The 27,681-nt window shown below is 49.6% G+C and overlaps 1 protein-coding gene across 20 annotated transcripts in view; it reads right to left on the bottom strand.

The window, feature by feature from the left end:
* FRMD5 (FERM domain containing 5) overlaps positions 1–27,681 on the bottom strand; it is a 372,595-nt gene that overhangs the window by 30,776 nt on the left and 314,138 nt on the right. For 18 of the 20 annotated variants that reach the window (XM_072962550.1, XM_072962548.1, XM_072962546.1 and 15 more), the window contains 6 exons: positions 19,006–19,110; positions 14,292–14,334; positions 13,981–14,059; positions 6,076–6,173; positions 3,829–3,952; positions 906–993 (listed from right to left, as the gene is read on the bottom strand). In XM_072962550.1, the coding sequence (XP_072818651.1) occupies positions 906–993; positions 3,829–3,952; positions 6,076–6,173; positions 13,981–14,059; positions 14,292–14,334; positions 19,006–19,110 (537 nt within the window). Of the gene's footprint in view, positions 1–905; positions 994–3,828; positions 3,953–6,075; positions 6,174–13,980; positions 14,060–14,291; positions 14,335–17,279; positions 17,342–19,005; positions 19,111–24,100; positions 24,125–27,681 lie in introns of those variants that run through there. The other 2 variants (XM_072962564.1, XM_072962560.1) reach the window with 2 other exon arrangements.

The following is a 27,681-nucleotide window of genomic DNA, read 5'->3' as shown; positions in this document are numbered from 1 at the left end:
GGAGTTTTAGCATGAAATCCTATGCAAGAGCAAATCACCATCTCCTCGCCAAGGGGCCAAGGGAAACGCAACTCTGCCCCGACACCACTGGGTTCCTTGGTTTCTACTCTGTTCTCATTTGTGTTGGAAACTTACGGTTCCCCCTCATCTATCAGGAAGAAGAGGTCAAGGTTTGAGAATCAGTTTTACCAGTGGCCCTGGGGCCCCCCAGTAGTGGACAGAGAGAGGCAAAGATTTGGAGAAACTGAGGCAGAGACCAGAAATGTCAAAGCAACAAGGATGAGGGGATGCAGTCCAGGGGTCTGGCCGCAGAGAGACAGGGAGAGGCACTCTCCACAGGGCCTGTGGCTGCCCGAGCTCATCTCCGAAATGCCAGACACATGTGAGTAATTACAGAGGTTTTCCTCCGGGCAGAGCGTTCCCGACTGGTTCCCGTCTCGCCCTCACGTCTCGCCCTCACCGGCGCATAATGGAATTAAATACGACTCCACTGCAGTCCCACGCAGTGACTTATGCTGCTGCAGTCAATAAAACTCACTCTTGGAAAGAAACTAGATTACAGGTCAGGGAAGAGTGGGCAGTCCGCTGAGCTGCCTCTGATCAGTCCCTGCGGGCGGCCTTCCACATTCCTCCTCTCTGCATTTCCACCGAATTACCCACTGCTGCCAATGTGCGGCCTCAGTTCCAGATTTGTTATTTAGATTGACTCTGCCTCGGACCCTCCGACACTGATGTGACACCACACGATTAAGCAGCGTGAGTTTTCACAATGAGACATCTCTGGCATCTGTCACTAAAGAAGCCAATCATCCAGGTACTGAAGGGGCAGACAGCACAGGCCCTTCCCTGCCTGTCACCCTCTAGAGGAGGCAAAGTCAGCCCAGTCTCCGGCGGGGGGATCTCACCTTACATGGGTGAGGGTCTACTCCATATGTCTCCAACGTCTGTGCTTTTCTTAAAAAATTCAGCTCTGATGTTGCTGGTGTTTGACCACTGGAATAAAGAACATGAGATGGTTTCAGGGTTTCCTGTTTCCATATGTTCCCCTGTGGAAAGTCTATTAAATGCACAGAGTGTCTCACACTCCTATTTCTCCATAGAGTGTGCTCCCTGCTCTGTTCTAGGACCAACTTCAGAGGCTCTTGTCTAGGGTTAAAAACTCAGATGTCTTCAGAGTAAGGCAGCCTACAGAATGAATGACACGGGCTGAGTGTAGGACAATAGGCAGTGGTGGGGACTATGGCAAACTGGGAGTGCCACCCCATCTACTGAGGGCAGCTGTGTCTCAGCTCCAAGACTGTGGAGTCTTGGAATGCAGGGCCCAGCATTGCTAGGTGTGTTTTTAAAGAGAATTCAGAGGTACCAATTTTTATGTGGCATTTCACAGTTTTAAATACTATGGGGGCAGAAAAAAGACTTCTGTAGGCTGGCTGTGGGCCATCTGATCTAGACCGAAATATGAAGAAGGGGCCTGAATATCTTGTTGGTACCACTTAACCTGCTTCCTTTACGAAAAGGGAACACAGGACACAGTAGTGCTGAGCTCCTCCAGACTCCACAATAGCTCTGTCCACAGGATGATGACTATGAAAAGAAAATGAGCAGAAAATGGAAGAAACTGGCACTGGCACCAAGCCATGTGAAGAAGGGGCCTTTGGCATCATCCCCCTCCTGGCTGCCTCTTTAGCAGGCACATGGATGAGCTCGGCCCAGAACCAGTGCAGGAGCACCATGGGCCCTCCCAGGGTCCTGGGAAGCTGACATCCTTCCCCAGATGTGGGGCTGGGGCGGTGTGAGTTTCAGTGTGAGGAGGGGCGGGCAGTTTGAGGTCAACAACTCTGATGGCTTGTGTGCAGGACTGAACTTTTCTAAGTTCATCACTTGTCTCAAGTAATATGGCAGGGCAAGAAGACAAGCCAGCCCGAGGGAGGAGCAGGCCAGATACCCTCTAGTGTCTTTCTGGAGAGGCAGCAATCAATCAGCACCTCAAGTAGCCTCTGTGCTGCTTGCTGTGAAATAAACCAAAATATATAGTCCCTCAAGGAACTCATGTGGGAGTTGGAGGAAGGAAACACAGAAACATTTTTACATGATGGAGACAAGGCAGAGCCTGTGTAAGTAGTACCTGTGGAAGGAGGCATTTTGTTGGCTGCAGACTTCTATATCCACCACTGCACCTGAGACATGGGAGATACTGGTGCAGGTAAAGGACTGGGTGCCAGAGGCAGCTAAGCTCTGCTACCTCTTCCAGGGAGCTTCCTTATTCCATGTCTGGAGGCTGGAGGGCTCTGTGGGCTCCATTTACCCCCGGGGTCGGCCCAAACATCTGGGGCTCTCAAATTGGGCATCATTTCCTGGGGGATCCCCTGACTTCTATCAGGTTTCTGGAAGACTGTCCCCACTGCTCTGACATCTCCTAACCCTCCCTGGCAGCGCCCCCAGGTAGCTCCAGCTCATCTCCCCCAGATCCCTCCTGTGAACGTGAACCCTCACACAGTCTGTGTGTGTTCCGACCTTTACCACAAGGGGCCGCTCTTCCCTAACCCTGACGGGAGGAGCCTGGGCAGCACCACAAGGGCGCACCTGCACCGGGAGAGGGCCGGGAGGCCGCTAGGATTCCACCTCTGACAGGTGTCTCCATTCCTCTGGGTGGAGTCCAGCCACACACAGTGGGCAGGAAGTCTGTTTACAAAGGCTAAGGAGGCTTTGGGGAAATATTTGTGGGTAAAATCTTTGAGTGAAGGTGAAGATTTTTTGCTTTTTGGGGGCATCAGGAAAGGAACTAGTTTAAGATAAATATTATTAGAGATATCTTTTCCCCTCCCCTTGGACATTGTCCTTCCCCAGAAAGGTAGTTACCCATTTTTAAAGATCTTTTTAAAAATTGTAATGTAATATGATGGCAGGTTTTATTTTACAACACTGTATTGTATATACAATTTTTCTCTATAGTTTATCAGTTTGGGGTATCTGTGCTCCAGCATATCCCACAAAGTGGAGCCCAAACACCCAGCTGTTGTTTTCAAAATAAATCTTTGGGGGAGGAAGGTATAGTTCAGTGGCAGAGTGTGTGCTTAGTGTACATGAGGTCCTGGGTTCAATCCCCAGTACCTCCACTAAAAAAAAAAAAGAAAGAAAATCTAATTACCCTCCCCCAAATAAATAAAATCAATCTTTGTAGAAAACTGAATTAATAAGGGTGAAAGGATGCATTAATGCTATTTTATGGAATTTGGAATATTCTGGGCAAACTAGTTGAATCTGAGGAGGACACCCGCCTGCTTCCAGCTTCCCCCTCCTACCCCCCGTGCAGGGGTGTGGGCTTGAGGGGGTAGTGCTGAAGACACAACCTCTGAGCCAGGTGCTCTCGGGGCACCCACAGCATCCAGGGATCAGGCCAGCCCTGCACTGTCCCCTGCCCGCCCCAGAAGCTACTTGTCACTGTCGCAGACCAAGGACAGAGTCTTGCCCCTTTTCCATATCCCACTTGACCCCTCCTTTCCTCTCTTTTCCTTTTTCTGTTTTTTTTTTAATGTTTCCTTTTCTTTTCCCCAGTTCATGCTTCTCCCCTCTGTTTCTTCATTTATCTTAGTGAAGCAAATATCTTTCAAAGGCCAATCCCTCTCTGTTTTCCTTATAATAAATATAACATTTCTTTTGCCTTTAGGCCTCAGCCTACATCACCCTTCTTGGAGAGGGAGCCCTCAAGGCTCGGGGCTGTGTGGTCTGTAGGTCACTGAAAGTACAACATCCCAGCCTCAGGAAGGCTGGGTCTGCAGGAGCAGAGGCTGTGTGCTCAGGCCTGGGCCTGGACGGGGCATCACGTACCTGAGTTCTGTCTTATGAATCTCAGCAATCTTCCTTTCCAGCTTCTCTGAATGTTTAGGGAAAAACTGGAACTTGGAGCTGTAGCCTTCAGGGTGTTTTCCTGGGTCATAATCCCCAATCTCCGCTTGCAAAAGAAAGGAGAGAAAAACAGTTGTGGAGTTAAGTAATCACCACGAGCAAAACAACCAGAGATGACCACACAGAGCAGGAGCCGAAGCTGGCACGAAGAACAGTGGCCCTTGAGCGTGGCTGTGGGTCTGCAGAGGGCATGTCCCTCAGGAACACGTCCACATTTGTGTTCCCAGGTGTGCACCCCAACTGGGCTGACATCAAGTCTAAGCAGAGACCGTAGAGCTGACCCTGCATTCTGAGGTCACCACACATAAATCTGCAATGAAAGAGCAGAAGCCAGCAACACGGTCCTCATACATTCAGCCACGAGCAGAGGGCCTGGGAGCCACATTCTCTGCGGCCAGCACAGGAAACCGTGAGCTCGATCGGGAAGACAGACCCTCTTGGGCCTGAGCCAGGTCAGAAGTCTAACTCTCATTTTGAGGATTTTAGCAGGGACACAGCAAAATGATGAATGAGCCACCACCCAAACTCAGAACTCGACTCTCAGTCCGAATCAAATCAAATCAAATCAAATCAAGTGACTACATTTGAATAACTTTTCACTGAGAGCTGACTGGGTCCCAGGCTCCTTGGAGAGGACTGCAGCATGGGAAGACTGGCTCTAACCAGAGCGTGCCCCTGAGATCGGAACCCCAGGTCCCAGCACTGACTTCTCAGTTCCCTGCGGAGGTGGGGCTCTCTCTTCCTGCAAATTCACAGAGTCCATTCCCAGAGCAGCTGAGCTCCCATGGTCCGAGGTGTTCCCCGGCCGGGACCCAGCCTTCTCCAGAGGCAGCATTCCACAGGGAACATCACAGCCATGCTGGGAGGAAGTACGTTAAGAAGCTCAGCTGCTCTGTGGTTGTCTTTTCTCCTTCCCTAGTGAGAACCACAACCAGGGCAGAGAAGTCTTGATGGGGGGAGTGAAAAACACAACTGAATATTGTTCTGTGGCCTCAGTCTCCTCACTGTGCCTTCCAAATCACTCGGGAATTTCTGTTACTCAAGCAAGAGACTAAGGGCTTCCCTGGGCTTAAAGTCTGGAGTGACTTTGACCATGAGGTCATTTATTATAATTTTATTAATAAGCTCCAAGTGGGAAACATGAATGTTGGGCATCAATGACTTCTTTAAATTAAAAAAAAAAATTTCAATATGGATGTCAAGCTAAAACTGAAGGAAAGACTAGAGTTTAAAATTTCACTGAGGTGGAACCAGGTTTTCTTTAAAAATGAAAGGGGTAAATTTGAGTACCTTAGAGTTGGCAAGCACCTTCTAGACTTCCTGCTTAGGTGATTTGTTAAAACAGGAGTCTCAGAAGTCAAAGTTGTGGTGGGTTGACTTCTACATTCTTAATGCAGCTGTAATAATTCTCTTGCCAGAAGAACTTTCTTAGTAACTTATTGGCAAGCATTTTTCAGGTTATGTTCACAAAGTAGCTTCCTGGAGCTCACAGATTTCTGATTAAGAGTTCAGATCCTTTGATAGAAACTTCATGATTTTCGTGCTATGGTCCAAAATAATCCAGTGACAGTTTCAGGCCAAGGACTAAGAGAAGTCTAGGAAGTGGCATCTAGAGGTCCCCTGCATTTCATGAGAGGAGGAGGGATCCTGTAAGAAAAGTGCATACCTTTCCCACTGTTTCACACAAAAAAAGCCAGTTTGGCTATCAGCTGGGTACAGACCCAACTCTAGTTCATTTGCATGTTAGAAAATGGGTTTGTCACTTGCAAACATTTTCAACCTTGAGCACTCTTAACGGAAAGGTCTCTGAAGTAAGTACCAGAATTCCAAGATGTTTCAGGTCTTTGAGATTTGTATGAAAGGAGAGGAAAAAACTGATTTGGATCACTCTCCAGAGTCTCGGTAACTTTATCAACCAAGGGTGCAGGGAAAACCCCCAAATACGGTCTGAATGATGTGCAGGGGCTGCCAGAAAGATGGTCGGTACAATTTAAGGTTCAGTGGTCAGAGCTTCCTGGGTCCAGGCAGCCCAGGCAAAGAAAGTCCTTTAACTCAGACTCTACTTCGTTAGATACTGTTTCTATCCAAGAAGTAGTCATCTGTGGTAACCGAAATAATGTAATCAGGGTTTAGCATGAAAAGCAAATTTACCCTGTCAAAAGTCATTACCTTGAAGGATATAGGCTGCTAACAAGGCAGCATCTGATGTTTTACAGAGGAGGCGGCCGTGGTAGAGATCCCTTTTGATCTGTAGGAAGACTAAGTACCTGCAGAAAAAACAGAGAATGAACTATAAAAGGATTTCTTTGATTGCTTTAAAGACATAAATATGTAATATAAGCCTATCAAAATCTTTGTCAGGACATTTTTACTCCATTAAAACAAGAATCTCAAAACATACTATATGGAACAAATACATTTTCCATATCCCTGACGACTCTTTCAAGCACTTTGGCCCTGAACTGACGCGAGGTTCAATTCAAAACAACCTGTTGGTTTCCACCTGCAGCTCAAAGCAGAAAGAGCGCTTCCTGGTTAAAAGCATTTGTCCCCACCCTTGCCCAGTGTGGGGCTTTGGAAGGAGCCAGCCCGGGTCAAAAAGGAAACCTTAAGAGAAGGGCTGATGGGGCCTCTCTCTGCCTCGGGCTCTGGCTGGCGCTGCCTGGTAAGAGCGGGAGGCAGGGGAAGGAACTGGCGCCGGGAAGAGTGCTGCCTCGTCTTGCCAAGGGAATGTGTGGAACGGCCCTCATTATTGGCTGAGGTCAACCAGGCTGCTCAGAATTTGAATAAGCTGTTGGAAGAGGCATCGGCGAAAAAGCAGGGAAACTTGTGTCGAGTCTTTCTTCGATTACGGGCAGCTCCCCCCTCAGGTGGAAGGCGGCTGTCAGGAACCACAGCTACTAGGACAGGACGAGTGACTACCTGCTAGGCTGGGTGTTACATGATTTTCAAGCTCATCTCCTCTAATTCTCACATACTGCTTGGAGATAGGTACTGTTATTATCCCCCACTTTTTTAAGATAAAGAAACTGCGGCTGACGTGGTTTTCTCACAGGTTTATGACAACTGGTAGGCGCCACAGCCAGGATTCCACCTCAGGACGGTTAGGCTCCCGGGGCTGGCTCGTCATTGCCGTGTTACACCAGCCTCTCTGCTCTGTAACTGCTTCATAGTTTCAAAAGGAGGTGGGGGGACCCTGTCACCGTGGAATGGAATTACCAACTTTCCATTTGAAATGTCTTTACAAGGAGTGGGGTCTTGGATGCTCATAACTTCACAGGTGCCCCAAGAGGAGCAAAGGCCAGAGGGCAGAAACCCCTAAGTGAGTCACAGAGGCTCCTTGGACAGGAGGCATCTGGTGGTTTAAAAATATGGCCACAAATTCCTCGATATGCCTCATTTCCAGAAGTAGAGCTTAATTCTGTCCGTTTGAGTGTGACGAGGTCATAATGTCGCTGCAGCTTCCTCCTTATTCTCTCTTCCTCTTGGGTCACTCACTCTGCTGGAGGACACTTAAGCAGCTCTGCAGAAAGGTCGATGTGGCGAGGAACCAAGGCCTTTTGCCAGCAGCTAGCAAGGAACTGAAGCTTTCTGCCAACAGCCATGTGAGTACACCATCTTGGAAGCAAATCCTCAGGTCCAGCCTTTGGCTGCAACCCCAGGAGAGACCCTGAGCCAGAGCCACCCAGCTAAGCCACTCCTGAATTCCTGACCCACAGACACTGACAGACGATACATACTTGTCATCGTAAGTTAAGTTTTGTGGCATTTTGTTGAACAGCCATGGATAGCTACAGCATCCCCACAGGAGTAATGGGAATATAGTAAAATTCCCTTAAATTCCATCAGCCTGAACCAAAAAGAAATTGGGTTCTCTCTGGACAACTAAGAGGTTTCCATTGCTTCTGTCTTCAGGCTGAAGAATGAAACAGAGGATTCCATGCCCACGGGATCATGTGAAAATGCTCAAAAGAGAGAGGACCACTGACAAGGCGACTTCTGGGGTGATGGGGGTACCAGCTGGTGACTCTGAGAGCCTTAAGCCTGGTGATTCAAGTTGTTAAAGAGAAATGAGAGAGCAGCCAAACCTTCTCTCCTGAGGCCTTGCTACTCAGAGCGTGGCCCATATAAAAGGGTATCAGCGTCATGTGGGAGCTTGCTGGAAATGGAGAATTAGGCCCATCTGAGAGCTACTGAATCATTTTAACAAGATCCCCAGGTGATCTGTATATAGATTAAAGTGTATGAAGCACCGTCGAAAGAAAATTCGGAAGTATCCTTCTAACCACGTCAGGATGGACTGCCCTCCTCAAGCTGAAGGGAAGGTGAGCGCTGGAGTCTGGAAGTTAATAGGAACTCCCCTCCTTACCCCAAGCACCCTCCCCCAACCCCAACTCAGCCCCAGCGTTTGCCACGGAAAACTGAAGGAAAAACACATCATGCAGAGTGAATAGTAATTAAGATGTATCTATTGAATCAAGAATCAAGTTTGTCTTCACTCTGATCCCCACAGTGAAATGGAAGAGAGGCTGGGGGAGCGCTTCTCTGCCCCTCACTGCTCCAGCCCCCACCTCCAAAGCTCTTGCCCCTGACTCACCAATCACTCCCTGGGCCTGTGTTCACACATCACGCCTCCCGCACCTGCTTGTCTGTGTCCAGAACTCAGGGACAGCACACACTGGAGTAAAGGAGATATTTCAAAGGGACAACAAGGCTCCGGGCAGTGATTATCAATGTGGTGAGGAGAGCACCTCCCCGGGAGCACGTCAGAGTCTGTATGGGTGGTCCCGGCTTTGAAAAGCCTCCTCTAGAGTTTCTGATTTGTTGCCCAAGGGGGACATGTTCCTCCTCACACAGAACCATGACGGGTGCATGACAGGTGCCTCAGGGGAGCTGGAAAGGAAACAAGGCTTTCCACTGCTGTGCGGGGCGTCTTCAGACTTCTGAAGGTAGGATAGCCACAGGGAGGTCAAGGCTAAGACGTGAGAACATGATCAGGCCACGGAGCAGCAACTGCGGGGGAGGGGTGGGGGGGCGTCAACATCCTCAAGAAACAAAGCCCAGTCTTTAGAGGACAAGACGACATGAGCTCAGGAAAGAATCAACTGACAGCCTCAAGGTAGAGTGCTGCACTAGGGGTCCCCCCTCCCTTTCCTGCCACAGCAGCTTCCATCAAGTTTTGTGTTTTGTTCATCTAAGGAGGTAACCAGTGACTCAGTGTTGCTGGCCATGGAAATGTCTCCCACGTGATGCACAGCATCCTTAGACCTGTCCCCATGAGACCCTGGTGCCTTCTCCTTGCCACACAAGGGCCTCAGGAGGACGATCTTGTCACCTGAGGCACTGCCACCAGGGCCCCTGTGTTGTAAGGCAAGGGGTCAGCCTGCTGGGGCTGCCCAGCATGGCTAGCTCGTCGTGAGCAGGCTGGGTGGGGTGCCCAACCTCAGACCCTCATAGCAGGAGTCACAGAGCCTAATTCTCACATCTGACAGCTGAGGAAGAAGAGGTCCAGAGAGGCAGAGGGTCTCGTCTGAGGTGACACAGTGATCTGCATCAAGGAAGTCATGACTCAGGGCCTGGTGCTGTTTTCACCCCCCTGGTGGTTCAGTGAGCTGAGAGGGAAAGAGGGGTCCTACACAGAGTCAGGAGAACTCCGTCCTCAGGGAGAAGTCCTCACTGGAACAAAAAGAGAAATCAGCTTAAGACCACATTTAAGGCAACAAGCTGGCTCCTTAGGATACTTTTTTTCGGTGAAACTCTGCCGACCTCTTGGCCTCAAACAGGCTTTACCTCGCCTCCATTTTTGTTTAAATGCCAGGTTGTCCTAAACTGATGGAGGTGTGAATTGGGACCACCCAAAGGCAGAGTGTGTGACCGCCTAACATTCAGCCAAGGAGAACTTGAGTTTTTCCAGAACATATGCATCTCTCCAAGGTTCTGGCTTGGGTGCTGTGCTTTCTGATATCGGAGGCTGGGGATGAATCTAGAGATAGTTCCACGGTAAAGGCTCTGAACACCGGAAAGCACTGGCGGCTCCTGAAGAGCTTCTTCCAGAAGATCCTTTGGCCCTGCCTTCCCTTTATTATATTCTTTGCCCCTGGCTTCCTCTATTTTCTCCCATCCTTCTTTCTAACTATGATCATGTTTAGAATGTCTTCCTCCCTCATGCCAGACTGCAGGCTCACTGGAGTCAGAAATTATGTTTTATTTACTTTTAATATTCTTCTAGAGAGCCTATACATCTTGTGTCTAGCTCACCCAGACACCCTCTCTCCTACCCACCCATCCCCCTACCCATCCATCCATTCATCCATCCACCCGTCTATCCACTCACCCACCCACTCATCCAACCAGTTCTGAGCACACACGTACCAAGCACTGCCACAGGTGCTGGGGATACACAGAGGAAAAAACAGAGTTCCTACTCTCATGGAGCTTATACTCCAGTAGGGAGAGACAGAAGACAAAATAATGACCAAACAATTAGAGCAGTGATTTACTGGGGGCATGTTGTGTGCTACCCACTGTGTTGTTTGAAGCACACTCTTTCATTTCATCCTCACGGCAACTCTATGAGGTGACTACTGTTTTTGATCCCTGCCTCGTAGATGAGGAAGCGGAATGACTAGAGAGATTGTGGCCTGCCTTGTCCCACAGGTAGTTACAGAAGGACCTAGGATTTGAACCCAGGTCTTTTTGATTCCTTTGCCCAGGACTGGCAAACTATGGTCTGCCACCAGAATTTCCAATGAGAGAAAATAAAATTTTGTTGGAATACAGCCATGCTCCTTCATTTATGTATTGTCTGTCTGTTTTCACGTTACAATGGTGGAACAGAGTAGCTGTGACAGAGACCATATGGCCACGAAGCCTAAAATACTTCCTATCTGGCCTTTTACAGAAAAAGTCTGCCAACCTATCTTAGCCTAAGCTAGGCTCAAGTGATGTTCACTGAAGGAATAAATTACCTGAAAACTCTATTAACATTTCTTTAAAATAAATGACCTAAAAAGTCTATTAACATTTTTTTGAGCACCTGCTCGAACATGTGTCAGGCAGTTTGCTTCCTTGGAAGGTGGGGCCCCATTTGCAGTCAGTTTCCGTCTATTACTTGATCTTTCAACGAGTTCGAACACCTGCAGCCCTTGTTAAAAGCTAAATCGGGTGCCTAGTCCCCATTTTCTCTGCCTTGTCTCTAGCTCAGACAAGAAAATCTATTTATTACTTTTAAAAAAATGACAAAAGAGATTAATCAGGATTTGGCAACTAAATTTATCATCTGGGAAGAGTCCAAGAGATAAATTGAAGCCCAGTTCTTTACTCTCTACTTCCTACCCTCCTCTCAGCCTGCCTTTGTGGGAATAGCTGAGACAGCGGGGAAATTTAGGACCAATACTGCTAGGAAAAAACATACTGACAGCTAAATTAGTTTGGCAGGAAGGTGGGGTGGAGGGCTCTAAGCCAGGAATGAATTACGGGTGTGGAGTGAGGCTGGGGCAGGTACCCAGTCTTTTCAGATCAGCAGAGATGTGAATGAGGAGGGAGATGCAGCTAAGTTCAAGGCCTCCAAAGAACGCCGCAGGGAGGGTGAGGCACAGAGATGCCACATTAGACTGTGGCGCCCTGAGGTTCACACACCTGACAACACTTGAGAAATGCACTCGAGGGAAGGAAGGCTGGTAAGGTGCAGAGCAAGGGGAAAACTGTCAAGGATGGTGGGTGCAGATGGGTGTGGAAGGAGCAGGAGATCAGTGCTTGGCAGTCACTTAGAGGCCTGACCATGACTTTCTCAGTCCTCAGAAGTTAGCTGCTGGCGTTGGGACTTGAGCTAGGACAGAAGAGGAGTGGGGACTAGCACATAAACAAAGGAGAAAAGCCAGCGCTAACTGTACTCGTGCCCCATGCAGAGCCCTGGGGGTCCACGGACCATGTGAGCAACATGGCAGCAAACAGACAGCAAGTCTGCTCAGCGCTAGGCTTGCTGGGGGGTGTACTGAGAAGCAAGAGACTGTGTAGCGGTTCATCCTCCCAGCAATGCTATGAGTACTATTCCTAGCCGCATTCTATAAATAAGGGATCTGAAGTTCAGAGAAATTAAGTATTTTATGTCCGGGGCCACATAGCCGAGAAGTAACAGAAACACCACCTGAGCCCCCAGGTCTGTGCTCCTTCTGGGTAGGAGGGTCTGTGCATTAGTGTGATGCAGTGACATTTGCTTTAGAAAACTGTATTGTTAAGAGCTCCTCCTAAGGGCCAGGATAACTGAATATTTTTGCCCTTTAGTCAAATCAGAAAGCCACATGTCTGTCGCGCTCTCACTGGCAGCTCGCTGAGTTGTTAGACCGATCCCTCTCATCCTCAGGGTTGGTCCAGCGAGGTGGACACCAGGTGATCCTGATGGGAGGTGTCAGGAGGTGAGGTGCTAGGCTCTCAACAAAGATGTGTTAAATCTGCCCTGCTGTGTGGACAGAGCGTGGGCTTCTGGGTCTGCCCTGGCATTGTCACCTCTTTTGGGGGGTAGGGTCGGGGGGAAGGCAATGGGGTGGGGAGAGAGGAGGGAGGGGCGGGCTCGGAGCTGTGGCAAACACTCTGGAAGTCATGAGCAGGGCAGGCTCGGGCTTTGCCAAACACTCCTCTCTGTTTAAGTTGTTACACACAGTGGTTCCACCCTCACTCTCCTGCCTAAAGCTACGGGACTGCTCTTTGATATGGATGAACTTGGTTTTCGGGAGCAAAGTGGGAGCCACAGCCGCTCCCACGCCCAGTAAAGAGCATGAGGTCTTTACTGTCCTCAGTGCTTTCAGGTGGGGGGTGGATGCGCATCACCCTGAGCACCGGGGTGGGGAGGTGGCCTTCCAGATCCTTCCTGATCCTTCACGAGACTCTCCTCAACCTCCACGAGGCCATGTGGAGAAGCCCTTTTCCTCCCTTCCCGCTCTGCTTCCTGCACACGCCTCATTCCTGCTTCGTGCCCTCTTCTCTCCCCGTTTCCTCAATTTCCTCCTCCAGGAAATGTTTACCCCTCTTCTCTGACAGAAAGCTAATGGCATGCTCTTCAAAACAGAAGTGAGTATAATTCCGCATTCTTTGGGATTTTCCGAAGCCATTCAGGATCTAGAAGCAGCTCTCAGAGGACAAGCAGTCTCCATGACAGTGATGCCCTCGTCCCAGCCTAAACCTGTCTCGAAGTTTTTAGGGAGAGGGTGGAGCTGGCCCAGCTGGCTCCTCCTAGGCTCTAGGATTCCCGAGCATCACCTCTTCCCCGAGGGCACCATCCTTTACAAGGTAGCATCAGTGTTCTGCTAATGTCAGATGAGAGCCTTCTAACATAAAAATTAAGGATCCCTGTTTCAAAGAGCCCCTGAATCTCTGAGGCAAGACTTTTAGAGTGAATTTGGCTCAGATATACAAAATCCTGGGGAAGCTTTGAGGCTTCCATTCATTGACACTCTTGCAGGACAATGTGTGCAGAGAGGTTCCTTCTCATCCTCAAGTGGTGTGGGATGAGACAGGATTCACTCCACGCAGCTGTCTGCCCGCCACGGAACACGATCCCCACAATGAAGAGTTTATCCTGGGCCTGATCCATCCACACACTGGAGGTCACCCACTTGGACTGAAAACCTTCAGTGCGTCCCAGCTTGTTTTTCACGGACCTGCTTTGGCATTTCCCAAGCACAGTACCTTAGGCTACTGGAGTGTGCATTCCAACTTTCAGCTCCCAAAATAAGCAGCAATACAGCCCTCTCCAAAAATATCCCTGGCAACCACATCATCAGTAAAAGTAAAAATGCTCTTGATTAATTCATCACCCCAGATCCCTTTGCACAGGACTGGTTTGAGATGAAGTATTCACATTTTCTGAAGGAAAGAAACTCACTCTGCTGCAATAAAAGCAAAGAGTGAGGAAAGAGAGCACATGGAAGTGAAACACAGAGGTAAGATTATATTTAAGGAGAATCCCTTGCCTATCAGAGTAAGGAGCTTCCAAAATAGAGGATCCAGGAGGTACAGTCCCTCCTTCCTACCTCTCCAGCAGGTATGAGTTGCTAAGGGAAGCATGCTCAGCCTTACCTGGTTATTTCTTCTTTCAAGGCAGCAGGGTCTGCAGGGTAAAACTTCACACGGAAACACATGGTGAACGGAGGCTGGGCTGCGAAGAAAAAGAGATGCCATTAGGAAAGACCCCCTCCCCGGGAAGATGGCTGGGCTCCCCTCCCCACCGGGATGTACAGGCCCCTGAACCATCAGAAGAAAATCCTCCCACGTTTAGGGACAACTTACACTCAGAAGGGTGGAAAATGACCAAAACTCACTACATGTGGGAGGTTCCATCCCACCCTCCCCAGGGGCGAGGCTTCTGTCTTTTCACGGAGAATACTTACATCTCAGTTGCTTCACCACCGACTTTGTAAACTCCAACCAGTGCTGAAACAGAGAACACAGAACAAGAAAACCCTAATGAGAAGCAGTGTCAGATATAACTTGTTTTATCCAATTTAAATAACTAGACAGATTGTAGCCCAGGGAGTACGCAGTCCAAAACCTTGTGCTGTGGAGGCTTGGAGAGTAAAGAGGGATGCGATTTTCTGAAATAAGCTCCCCAGGAACCAGCTGTGAAGGGGGAAGAGTTCCAGCTTCAGATGCCATTTCTGGGCTCCCCTGGCAACGCTGCCTTCCAAAGGAGATTGCCAAAGTTCCAAGCCAGGTTTCTGGCCTCCCAGTAGGTAGAGTGAATGCAAGTATGTGTGATGGGGACAGAGCCCACCTGGCTGAGTAGAGAAGTGCTCCTTCTAAGGGGGTGTGTGTGTCTGTGTTAGGCGGCGGGGCCTGGGGGACACAAGGACACGCAGAGGCTCAGGGTAGCAGCTCTAGAAAGCACTGACAAGTGGAATTTCATAAATGGTGACAAGACAGGGACGGCTGGTGTATATTTCATCTTTCTTTGAGTAACATACTGCCAACCCTTGTGTTAGGGAATCTGTACTCAGGATTCCTTGGCATCCAGGGATGTTTAAAGTCTAAGTCTCTTAAGACAACTAACCACAACCAACGTGTGGAACAGTATCCTGTTTTCCCTGGATTTTCACAGAGGCAGGACATAGTAGCAACACATTTTTCCCCATGGTACTCTCGTTTGGGAAAGGAAGCAATGAGACCATCCTATGTCAGTTTCCCGGTCGTACATGGATGCTTTATAAAGTGTATTACTGATGTGTGCTGCTTTTATGCTAATCAAGAACCTCGACAATTTGCAGAGAGCTAGAATTGCTCTTATTTGGGGTTTGATTATCTGGAATTAGCTTAAAACCATTAGCGATAAGCTCTGGGAGGGCAGAAAACTGTCTAGTTTACCACTGTATCACCAGTACCCAGCTCAGTGTTCAACATGCAGCTGCAGAATGGATGAAGGAACCAGGACCACACCTCCCTCTTTTCTGGCTACTTCCATTCATCTTGGCAGAGTCCTCCCTCTGGCAGGAAAGCAGCCAGGGCCACGCAGACGGCATCCTGGCCTCCCTTGATGCCCAGCTCTCACCTTCTGGGCTGGGCCATGGGTCACGCAGTTAATGGACCCATGAAGAGCCAGCTCTTCCGTCAGCTCCACATGGATAATCTGGGCTGACATTCTGCTCTCTTGCTTCCTCTGATCTGAGTTCCCAGGAGGCTGGCAACTCATTATAGCCACTCAATGTGGTTAAGAGGTCCTTCTCACATTACACGGCCCACCGCGGCTTGGCTTCACAGGGACGCAAAGGCAAGAGATGAAATTGCACGGAAACAACTGGGGTTCTGGGCTGAACCTGTGAGGGCGAAGGAGGCCTGTCTGTTCAGAACACACCGGAACTGGGAACAGTGGAGAGAATGTGCAAGTGTCTGGGACTCAGTAAACAGAATGCCCCGAGGCACTGGGTTGATAGATTAAAATAAATAGACAAAGGAAGACAGAAACTAAGAGGAATGACAGATCCATTATCCAAAGAAGGCAGAGGGAGCTGAATGACAAAAGGCTATTCCCCTTGGGCAGCTGGAGAGAAGAGGAGTTTGTCCTGGACTGAGCGGATAAGAAAGAAGGGAGGCTGGAGGAGAGGGTGGAAGGGCAGTGGGAAGCTTGTGCAAGAGACTCGAAGGGTCTGGGAGAAAAATCTTGACAGGATCCCCAAAATACAGTGATGGCCAGTTACATTTTACAGCCATCTGGCTAAATCTGGGTCCCAGAATCACTAGCAAACTGATAACACTGGACTGGGGAGGAGTGGTTGGGAGAAGAGGAAAAAGAAGGTTCAGAGAAGGGGAGTTCCCTCCTGTATTGGGGTGAACAAGCCAATCTTTAGACTCTGGGGGCTTGAAAGGCTGGGAAGGAGAGGCCAAGGGCGGTCTGAGCCCCGGGCCTGAAGCAGGAACAGGGGAGGGGGTGAGGGCAGCTCCTCCAGGAGAGACCAGAGGACTCCCAGGCCCCATGGAGACCCCTACAGAGTAAGCAGTGATGGGAAGGATGTGCGCGCTGGTTTCTGCCGCCCTGATGCTCAGGGGAGGAGGTTTACTTTAGGGCCTCACATCAGGGGGGGCAGGGTGCTCCCTGGCTCCTCTCCTCCACCTGCACCATGATCAGTAGATCCAGGGTGCCAATTCTTCACGGGTCCACTTCCCCACGTAACTCCCAAGCACCCTCTTGAGCCTCCCTGCTCTCCTTCAGCCCTCAATAAAGGCACAGAGTCACACACCTTTAGAGGCTACGGGGTACGAGTTCCGCATGGAATCCCAGACGCCACACGGGCTCTGGCGCCAGCAGGTCTGAGCAGGAGGCAGGCTTTGCCACTTGCCTTGGGCCACTCATGTCACCTGTCTGTTTACTCCCCTGGACAGTGGAGAGTATGACAGTGACACGCATCTTGTTCGTGGAAAGGACTGAATAACGTACAGGAAGCTCTTAGTTTCGTGCCTGACACACCTCGGTGCTCACTGTGTACGTGGCTGGGAGGTCTAGGCTGGTGCCCAGTGCGGAGCCGGCACACGGGAGCCGCTCCCTGAAAGTTGGTTTCTTCTTTTCCCCACTTCCTTATTTCTCTGTCTCCTTCTACTTCCAATCTTTATCACCTCCACATACTCTCTTACCCTCCTCAGGCATATTCCGATCTAGCTAAAAAACAATGAACAGGACACATTTACCCTTTTTTCTTCACACGCCAGTGTCTCCAGGAGATGAAGAGACCTTGGGGTAACTGGCCTTCCATCTTAAGAAGAAAACAGCTCAGATCAAAAACAAACAAAAAACCTCTTTGTAAAACAGTCCATCATTACAGAGCGAATGGACCCCCAGAGCGTGTGAGGGCACACAGCCTCCCGGTGTGATGGCACTTTTGAGGCCTTACCCTTTGGTTCAGAGTCAAGGACAGTATTTATGTCAAGACAGTGGGGCCTTTATAAGGTGAAGGGATGACCTGGACACCACTTTTCAGACACTCATGATCCTCAAAATTCTGCTCAGCCAGGAGGAATGAAACATGTCAGCCACATGGGGCAAGACCTGTCACAGAAAACAGATACAGGTTTCGAGTCTTTTCCTGCAGCTATGTGTTCAGCATAAACTCCTAAATGTGACCTGGAGACAGTGGCTCAGAGCATCAGAGAAGAAAACACCACCTGTCTGACCCAGTGCTCACATCCTCCCCATCACTGCTCTGGCGTGGTGGGGGTGTCACCTGTGGCCTGGGCACTACTGGGAGGCTGTGCCCTCTGGGGCTCCAAGGTCCCAAGCGGTGACAGAGATGAAGCCCATGTTTGGAGCCGTGAGAGAGAATGCAGGCCCATGAAAGGGGTGCCCTCTGGGACTGGTGGTGAGAATGTTTTTGGAGGGTGGTACTGGCTGGGGTGGTGGTGGGCGGTGGCTGGGGTGTAGGGAAGGGAGACATTGAGGCCTGAATGCTTCTGCATACTTTCCTACTTCAGTAGTGATGCCATCGAGAACATCTCCACACCAAGCAAAGGCTGATGAACTGCTGTTATAGAAACTGGAGGTGTCGGCCAGCAGGGTAGCTGGGCAAGTGGAGGGGAGGAACATGGCACTACGAGTATACCACTCACTCACCCCCTCACCATTCCTTCAGCAAATAGTTATTGAACATCCACTGCATTCCAGGCCCCATGCTAGTTCCATGGGATACAGTGATGAATGAAATAAGGTCCATGCCCTCACGGAATTTTGTTTTTGCCGGGAAGCCATGTAATCAAACAGGTAATCACAGCATGGGGTAGTAAGTGCTCCAGGAGGGGTAGTACAGGGCACATCACTCAGAGTGGGGGGTCAGGAGAGGCTTCCTGGAAGAAGAAAAAGTCTGAGCTGAGGCCTTACATGTGGGAAGGAGTTAGCCAGTAGAGAAGTGAGCCCAGGGGAAGCCATGTTCCAGAGAACTATACAGGCGAAAGCTCTGAAGAGGGAGAAGACTTGGGGGGTGGAGAGCCACAGCATCGTCTGGCTGGGTCAGGGCAGGAGGAGACGGTCAGAGGAGATGAAGCTGGAGGGATAGGCAGGGGCCTGGGAATAACAGATTGTTCCCTTATCTGTCCGGAGTATCACAGTCCTTGTCAGTGCCTTGCATCCGGAGAGCTGCCCATGCTGTGTAGCACAGAACAAAAATTGCAGGATTTGCAAGGAATGAAGGCCCACGTCAGTTCACCTCCATCTCTGTCCTGCTCGGACTGGGCTGTCGTGGTGCTTAGGTGAGGCCCTCCCTCACCAGAACAGTGAGAGTCCACCCATGTACCAGAGGAGGGCAGGAGAGCCCCAGCCTGTGACCTGGGCCCAGAGACCACCACACAAGCCCAGCTGCCCTGCCTCTGACTGGGCAGCTCTGGGCAAATCACTTCTGGTCTCTAGGCTGCCATCTCAACATCTAAAAATTGACAGGCCACACCAGGTGAGCTCGGCTGCGGTGTCTTCCAGGTCCCCTCGTGTGACGTGAAGAGATGACACCCAACTGCAGGGTCTGGTTGGTCCCTGACTCTCAAGGCTGGACTCTGAACATGAGCGACAGTTCAGGGCTTCAGGCTTATTGGCCAACCCCCTCCCCTGCATTTGCGCTTTGAATATTGACTTACCCGCTGTTTATCAGGGTCCACAAAGCGGATTCCAAAATAGTCTTTCTCAAGTAGGTTCAGGTGGTGGCAAAGAAGGTCAAACAGGTACTGGCCTTTGGCATCTCTCTGCAAAGAAGGAAAGCTGCACTGAGAAAGAGGCAGGCTTCTCTGTGTAACTTTGTTTTGATCGTCACTAAAAATTATTGTAACAATTGCATGAGGATACGCAAGGGGCATGTGCCCAAAACTATGTCCTCCTATTGTGATGGATTCAATATTCCCAGGAATTCTGAGGCTTTTTGCGCCTACAAGGGGCCCAAGGGCCCTTCCTTCCACAACCACGTCAGAGAAGGCAGACAGAGTCCGGTAAGCCCAGCTCCCGTCTCTATGGCACACAGCTCTCCTCGGGACTGTCGTGCGGAGCACACTGCGTCCAGCCGGCTCCAGCTCTGAAGTAGATCCTGAATCCTCCACTGGTCTCCATCCCCATCACCAACCCCACAGGTGAAGCACCGCCACCTCTCAACTAGACCATGGCCAGAGCCTTCTAATTGGTCTCCTGCCTCTGCATGCGCCCTCTCTCCACATGGCGACCAGGGTGACCACAACTCAGACAAACTGTTCTTTTTTAATGAATAAGTAATACCGGCACACAGTAAGATACCCAGACATACAAAAGGATATACTATAAAGAGGAAATCTTTAACTCTACTCACCCTGTGCTTCAGTTCCCCTCCCCAGAAGCAACCCCTGACCAGCTTCTGGTGTATCCTTTTTTTTTTTTTTTAAATGGAGGTACTGGGGATTGAACCCAGGACCTCACGCATGCTAAGCACACACTCTACCACTGAGCTGTAGCCTCCACTCCCAGTATATCCTTAAGGTAGTTAATTTATACGTGGGCAAGCCTATATGCACATACATGTCTTCTGAAAATACACTGTCAGCATATTTTACACCGTGTTGTGTCTGGGGACGTCCCCCCACTTAGGGTGTCATGTGACTCTAGCAGCACATACACATAAGCCTCACAGTCTACTGCGCAGTGAGCACACAGGGATCTTTAACCACGTTACCGTGCCCATTTAACACTGTCAGCAAGGGGTTTCTCTTGCTCTCAGAATAAAATCCAAACTCTGATCATGGCCTCCCAGGCCCCACATGATGTGGCTTCTGCCTCCTCTCTGCACTCATCCCAAATCATTCTTCTCATTACTCTCCGGCCACGGCCTCCCTGTTCCCGAGCCTTCCCAGGTTCTCCTGCCCCTGAGTCTTGCAGTCCCTCTGCCCGGGATGCGCTTCCTCCAGCTCTTCCTTCCCCGAGGTTCAGCTCCAGTGTCCTTTCTGTGGAGAGGTCTTTCCCCTACAGGACAGCCCCTCCCTGTCACTTTCTATCTTATTTATCCCGTTTGTTTCCTTCATAGCACTGACCACAATCTGTAATGATCTTGTTGATTTGTTTATTACTTATTTACCATCTGCTCCCTTCTAGACTACACTTTTCATGAGGACAGGAGTGCCCCCCCCAGAATTTAGCACAGGGCCTGGCATATGGCAGGTACGGCCTCAATAATTATTTGTTGAATAAATGAATAGAAGGTGGAGGGGAGGCTAAAAGGCTTTACAAAATGTCAGGAAATTAGGCCACTTCTAAACCCATAACCATCTCCTTCAGGGACTTGCCTGCATATCTGGGATGAGCTAGGGGGGGAGAATGACTTGCAGGAAACTGTCAGAAAGCTAGAGCTCTGCAAGGCAGCATCTCGGGGTCTGTCCCCAGTGGTCTCTGCAGCTCAGCTGAGATGCTTATCTCTGGTGGGTCTGTGTCTAATTCTGCATCCAAATCAAGGTGGTCTTATGAAATCCAAGTTATCTCGCCTGTGACAAGGCCCAGGGCCTTGGGTAATTATAGAAGGACCTGGCCCTGCTCCAAGAATGGGCAGATTTTTAAGGCCTCCTCGAAAGGCTTACACCTCCCCTCATTCCCTTCTGCAGGCTCACCCTATACTTTCCAAGGAGGACTAGGGCAGATATCAGATCTCTCAGCAAGTATCTTGAGACGCTTATCCTTGCAGGATTGGAAGGATGAGCAAATGGACAGCGCAACTAAGGCAGGTGATGCCCCATAGGCACCCCCATTCTGCTGGCCCCGCACTCCCCTTCACAACATAATCCTGAGGCAGCGGGCCCCATTCCTCTACCCTTTGGTCTCCCACCAGAAAGAGCTACTCTCCAGACGGACAGACACTTGTTATGAAGCACACTGGGAATCAGGGTGGTGGGCCACAAACCAAGTCTTTCAAAGGACTCCATCAACAACTGTCCTGCTGGGCAGGGGCTGTTAACGCTTTCCTCACTGATGCCCCAGAGTGTGGGAAGAGCTTAAATTCATTCTCAAGGCTCTTCTGGGAACACAGGAAATATGCTTAGCCCTATCCCAAGCAGCATGTCCTGTTCTATTATCTCTCTCATCGCAAATGAAATGGAATATTAAGAGATAGTTGCAAGACACATGCACCCCAATGTTCACAGTAGCACTCTTTACATAGCCAAGACATGAAAGCAATGTAAATGTCCATTAACAGATAACTGGATAAAGAAGATGTGGTGTATGTGTGTGTGTATATATACACATATACATATACACACAATGGAATACTACTCAGCCATAAAAAAGAATGAAATAATGCCATTTGCAGCAACATGGATGGACCTAAAGATTGTCATACTAAGTGAAGTAAGTCAGACAAAGAAAGAAAAATACCATATGCTATCACTTATATGTGGAATCTAAAAAAAAATGACACAAATGAACTTATTTACAAAACAGAAACAGATTCACAGGCATAGAAAACAAACTTAAGGTTACTGAAGGAGGAAGAGAGGGAGGGATAAATCAGGAGTTTGGGATCAGCAGATACAAACTACTATATATAAAATGGATAAACAACAAGGACCTACTGTAGAGCATAGGGAACTATATTCAGTGTCTTGTAATAACCTATAATGAAAAAGAATATGAAAAAGCATGTATATAAAAATGTATAACTGCATCACTATGCTGTACATCAGAAACTGACACAACATTGTAAACCAACTACATGTCAATGAAAAAAGAGACAGTTGTATATTATGAATATTTTTCTCTACAAATTTTACTTTGCACCAAGCTGGCTACTACACTGTGATCAGCTAGAGTGAGCTGGGTTTACTTCAAATTGAAGTACTGTTGATTTACAATATTATGTTGGTTTCAGGTGAACAGCATAGTGATTCAGCACTTTTGCAGATTATACTTCATTATAGGTTATTACAAGATAATGGGTATAATTCCTTGTGCTATACAGTAGGTCCTTGTTGCTTGCCTATTTTATACATAGTAGTTTGTGTCTGTTAATCGCATACCCCTAATTTGTCCCTCCTGGGGTGAGTGTTAATGGCTGAAGACATTTGCTTCTATACATACAAGAATCATACTAGCAGGAGCCCAGGGGAGCCATGGGGAAATCAGGCTTCTGTACAGAAATCACATGGGACTTTTACTAAGAACAATGTTTTCCATTAAAACAACTGATTCTCACGGGCCGGCAGCTCAGATACACTCGTAGGGCTCTTCACTAGCAAGAACATTAAAAAGAGTAGATCCAGCCTCAGAGTTCTCCCATTTCACGGGGAGAAAAATGAAGCATGGCTTTTCTCTTCAGGTAGTTACTGTACATGATCTATATCAGTAAAAATGGACCTTTTTCTCATTATTTCTCAGCATCTGGTGAAACCCTTGCTCCCCACCATGAAGTCATAGTTCCCTTGGGCTCCCATTTACCAGCAGTAGATGCACAGTTTTGAGCTACAAGGCTCCTGTGGAGGCTAATGAAGAGAAGCATCTTCCTTCGCTGTGTCTCCAAGGCTGGAGGGAGGGAGGGAAGAGAGGTGGGAATGGGGTTCCTCCTTACAGCAGAATCCAAGGAAGTGTGAATTCCCAGCAGAAACACGAAGGCAGAATCAGCTGAGAGAGCTGCAGGGGCACCTCTCACACAGAGTTGCCACTGCCCCTCGACTGGAGCCCTCATGCCTGTGGCCGGTGGAGTGTTCAGAGGCCACCTTGGTGGAGGGGTCACCTTCAGCTGGACCCTCCTGGTGGGTTCCTGACAACAAGCCTCTGGCAGGGCCAAGAGTTTAGGAATTTACAACTTCCTGGCCCTGCATTTCCAGATGCCAGCGGTGTCCTAGGATTCCCTCTCCATAGTCTCCCTGCCTTAAGTCTGGGGCAGCCAGAATACTCTCTGCAGCCAGTCTTCTCTTGGCAAAGTCCAGCGAATTCCAGCTCCTTTTCCCTTTGTTGGCAGTTGCCTAGGTGCTGTGGTTAACCTGTGTGCTGTGTGCTGAATGCTCTGCCGTTGATTGCACTGGGGAGACAGGCACCCACGCTGACAGGGGATGCCTAGTCGCAGAGTCAGGGCTCCAAGCCTGGGACGTTTATCTTCAGGACAAGTGAGCTGAGGCAGGTCACCCACATCCAGCTAAAGGTCAGAGGTTATCCCTTTCACAAAGACACTAGTGGGTCAAAATAACTTATTAAGCACCCATCTAAAAAATACATTTCATTTCATGAACCACAATTGTATCTACACGGATTTCAAAATAATAGTGCATCTAGGTACAACCTTTTAATTCTCTCTATATGGTGCCCAGAATGACTCACAAGTCCCTTAAAATCAAGCAAGAAAAGTAGGCTCCTGGGCCAGACGCTCAGCAGGAGTTCCATCCGTTCAAGGAAAATGTAAATCAGCATGGAAGGTTGCTGAGGAGGAGGAGAGGAGGAGAGCATTCATATTCCCACTCCTTCCTGGAGTGCCTCGTTTTGGTTCTCTACAGTTTGTCTTTTCTGCAGGGAAGGCACCGAGGCAGCAAGCGGTAAGCAGGCTTGGGCCGCAGACCTCGACTATTCGAGGTTAACTGCATTTTCTGCCTCATAATATTGGGCAGGAGAACAGCATTATTTTAACCCATCACGGGATCAATCCCAGGGACGTTGGCACGTGACCCCCTGATCAGAGAGGTTAACATGGGGAAAGCCCCCCACTCACTGGGCTTCACCTTATTCAATCTGGCTTACCTGTGAGGCAGGCAGTTTGGAAGTGCAGACTCTGTGAGTCTTGAAGAGGGCAAGAGCCCTCACAACTTTCTTAGTTCCTGGGACACATGCAGTTAAAGGGGAGCTGGCCCTTGGAGAAGGCAGAGGTGAGGTGGAGGGCAGCAGGAGGTGGGCACCCGCAGTCCAAAAGCACAAGAGGCCAGGGGCGGGGCAAGGCCAGGCCAGGATAGGGTACCTAGAGGAGAGGGCGAGGGTTGGACAGGTTGTCCTGCCGGGGGTGGGATGGAATCCCAGCCCCTATTCTAGCTTAACTTTACAGTTCTATTTCTTGAAGGCCTCTGTGTCCTCTAAGGGCATATGTGTGCCAACGTCTACCAGGTTCAGGAGCAGATGCTGTGTAAAAGCACTTTAATGTCACAGAGGAATAGCCACATTAGCTCATCTTCTCAGGGCCGGGGCGTGAGTATGTGGAGCCAAGAAGTGTGAATCAATTACTGGGGTGCAGTCCTGCCCCTGTGTTCACATACTATAGGCAGCCCAGCTCTCTGAGGCCCAGGGGGGACAGGGGCATGGATGCTAACAGTGGGGTCCTGGATTTCTTAACCTCAGCACCTTCCTTGCTGATTTACAGTTTCCTTGAATGGATGGAACTCCTGCCGAGCGTCTGGCCCAAGAGCCCACTTTTCTTGCTTAGTCGTAAACCAACAGAAGCTGTCCAGGAACTGCTGAGGCAGCAGCTAGAAAAGCACCCGGCTCACTCTGGGAGAAGATGGGGGAAGTTCATTCCAGGGAGGAATGCAGCCACACTGTCTGTCTAGCAGGTTGCCCCACATGCAGCAGGGCCAGAGCTGAGCCCCGTCCAGGTCCCCGCTCCCTTGTCTCAGAGGAGAGGGACTCCAGAACCGGGCAGTCAGGCTGGGGAGGACGGGGTCTGTGCAGGCACTTGGTATCTAGTCTGTGGGACCAGGAGGCTGTCATGGAGCCAGGTGGCCATGTGGCTCCTGGGCTAGAGGCCTGGCCCTGAGGAGGGAAGTCAAGAGTTCAGAAGGAGAGAGGAACGCGGCTGGCCCCGACCCCTGCAGCCACCGGCCCCAGCTAGTCCTTAACAAATCAGCAACTTCTTGCATCCATACCCACCTATTCCACATGCAAGTGGAGGGAGTCTGGGTGATTTTCATGATGCAAATAGATATCTGTGGGTTCAGATGCCAGGCGTGGTGCCTCAGGGAGCCCTGTTGACAAGTCCTTGCTCGGGTCAGAGAGCTGGCTTAGCTCAGTGCCATGTGGTGTGCGTGCAGGGGACGTGCACATGGGGCGGGGAAAACACATTTGGTCCAGAACATGGAGGTCATTGTGTGCAAGTAAATGTCACAGGAGGGAGGGCCACATGTTCTGTCAGCACAGATGGCCCAAACCAGACTCAACAATTAAGACCCTCTGAGCAGAACCTTCAAACGTGCTGTCACACAGCTCATGAGAGCAGGGCGAATGAGGGGCTGGACTTATTGAGATACCAGTGACGATGCTTCAGGAGCCAAGGCGTCCTCATTCTGTGTGGATTCCTGGGACCCAGTGAAGTTACTGGAGAGCAAAAAACATCCTGACCTCAGCCTGAAGAAAAGCAAACTTGTCTATCTTTCCCATGGTGAGGCCGCTTTTACAGTAAGGTGACTCTTAGAAGCATTGCTGTTTCTTGCTATTGATTGAATAAACTTCGGTTGTCTTTCTCCAGCCAGTGCTGAATATCTCAGTGGACTAGTCATGTCACAACCATGGAACTACTGAAAACTCAGCCAGGCTTGTTAGGAAAAAACTCAGAACCTTGTATTTTTGTGAAGCTCATATTCTCTCTCTCTCTCTTTCACACACACACACACACACATACACACACACACCCTCTCATACAACTATGCCTTTCACACAATGTTGCTTCAGATACTTTGTAAAGAAAAGTCCAGCATTTTGGGGCAAATAGAAATCCCCTTGCACCCAACCCTGCAGGAAATCTGACAACACATTTTATTGCCTTTTTTTTTTGCAAAGGGCAAATGCACATGTTATTTGGCAAATCTGGGAATTTCTGGGGTTGTGGGGAGTGGCCTGGGTGGCTAGGGTCAGGAGAAACAAGGCAAGCTCTGCATCCTTCCTCGTTTTCATAGCCCTGCAGCCTTTCCTCAGCCTCCCTCCTGCTCAGCAGAAACTGCTCATTGGCAGCACCAACGAACATGGTAGGTTCTGAGCTGGACACATCCCTAAAGAGGCCAGGATTTCTTTTTTTCTTTCTTTCTTTTTTTAATGGAAGTACTGGGGATTGAACTTAGGACCTTGTGCCTGCTAAGCATGCGCTCTACCACTGAGCTATACCCTCCCCACAAGAGGCCAGGATTTCTGAGTCCTTGGGCGGTCTCCTTTTCAATTATCCTATCAGGTCACTCATGTTTCCTTGGAGATGAGGTAGCGGAAAAGCAAGCAGAGGGGGAAAGGGCTCTGGGAAGGTGCACTGAGGACGAGCCCTGGGCTTGGAGTCAAGGCCCTGCTCTGCCACTTCTCAGCTTGTGACTGGATCTGTCAGTTAATCTGTCTGAGCTTCCGTTCCCTTAGCTATAAAACAAGGTTAACACGACATCTCTCAAAGGATTTTGTGAGGCTCCCAACAAGAGACATAACATACACAAAAAGCCTGTGTATTTTATGTCCCAACTTTCCCTCCCTCCTGTGACCTCTTCTTCCTTTTGGCTGAACGGACTTGAACATGACAAGGCCTTAGCAAAGAGGCTGTGCACTCACTGAACAGAAGCCAGTCCTCCCTGGACGAGATCACTCGGGTGGGTCCTGGCTGCATGTCCACCTGTGCCATGTCCCTGAGCTCACAGGAATGGCCACCATTTTGGAAATCTGCCCCCTGGGGCTCTCAAAGCACATACCTGCATCTTCTCCATACCCCAAGGCTATTTTCCCCAGACCAGCTCAGAAGAAGAGTAGAAAATATCAAATATATGCTGTCAACCCAAACTCTTTGGAGGCCCGGCACCTCTATTCAGTGCCAAGGAGAGCTTCTCCTGACAGACTCTTGACATGCTCCTCATACTCGGGAAGGAGTGAGTGAGGTGGAGGCTGAGACGTGACACAATCCCAGCATACACCATACCTTTTAAGGCCTTGGCATTCTTTAGAATAAAAAGAAAAAAGCATTTGGCAGAATGTATCTCATTAAATTAACCCAGAGTCTCAGTCTCTCTCAAAACCATGATTGGTTCTCTCTGGCATTAAAGCCCCAGAGCTAACTGTAATCTCAGACTCTTCATCCTGGAGTCCCCAGGTGACTTGCCCATCCTGCTGGCAGGTAAAGAGGGAGGACAGACAAGCAGAGCCCACAACTTGGATCAGAAACTCAAGGTCCTGGAGCTCACCCAGTCACTCAGAGGCACTGGCGTCCCCAACTGGGACCCGACAGGCTGTTCTCATTGCTTCTCCTGAGAATGACAACCAGGGCCTCCCTCGCGAAGTCTCTCATTAGAGCAGACAGGACTGTGAGGCAGAGCTCCAGGCCTGGCTCTTGGTCTAAGGCCCCACTAATGGTTCATGCCACACTGATGAACGTC

Source organism: Vicugna pacos, chromosome 6, assembly GCF_048564905.1.
Source record: "Vicugna pacos chromosome 6, VicPac4, whole genome shotgun sequence".
Taxonomy (NCBI): Eukaryota; Metazoa; Chordata; class Mammalia; order Artiodactyla; family Camelidae; genus Vicugna; species Vicugna pacos.
Note: the sequence above shows the minus strand (reverse complement) of the source record. Positions and strands in the feature narration are given on the sequence as shown.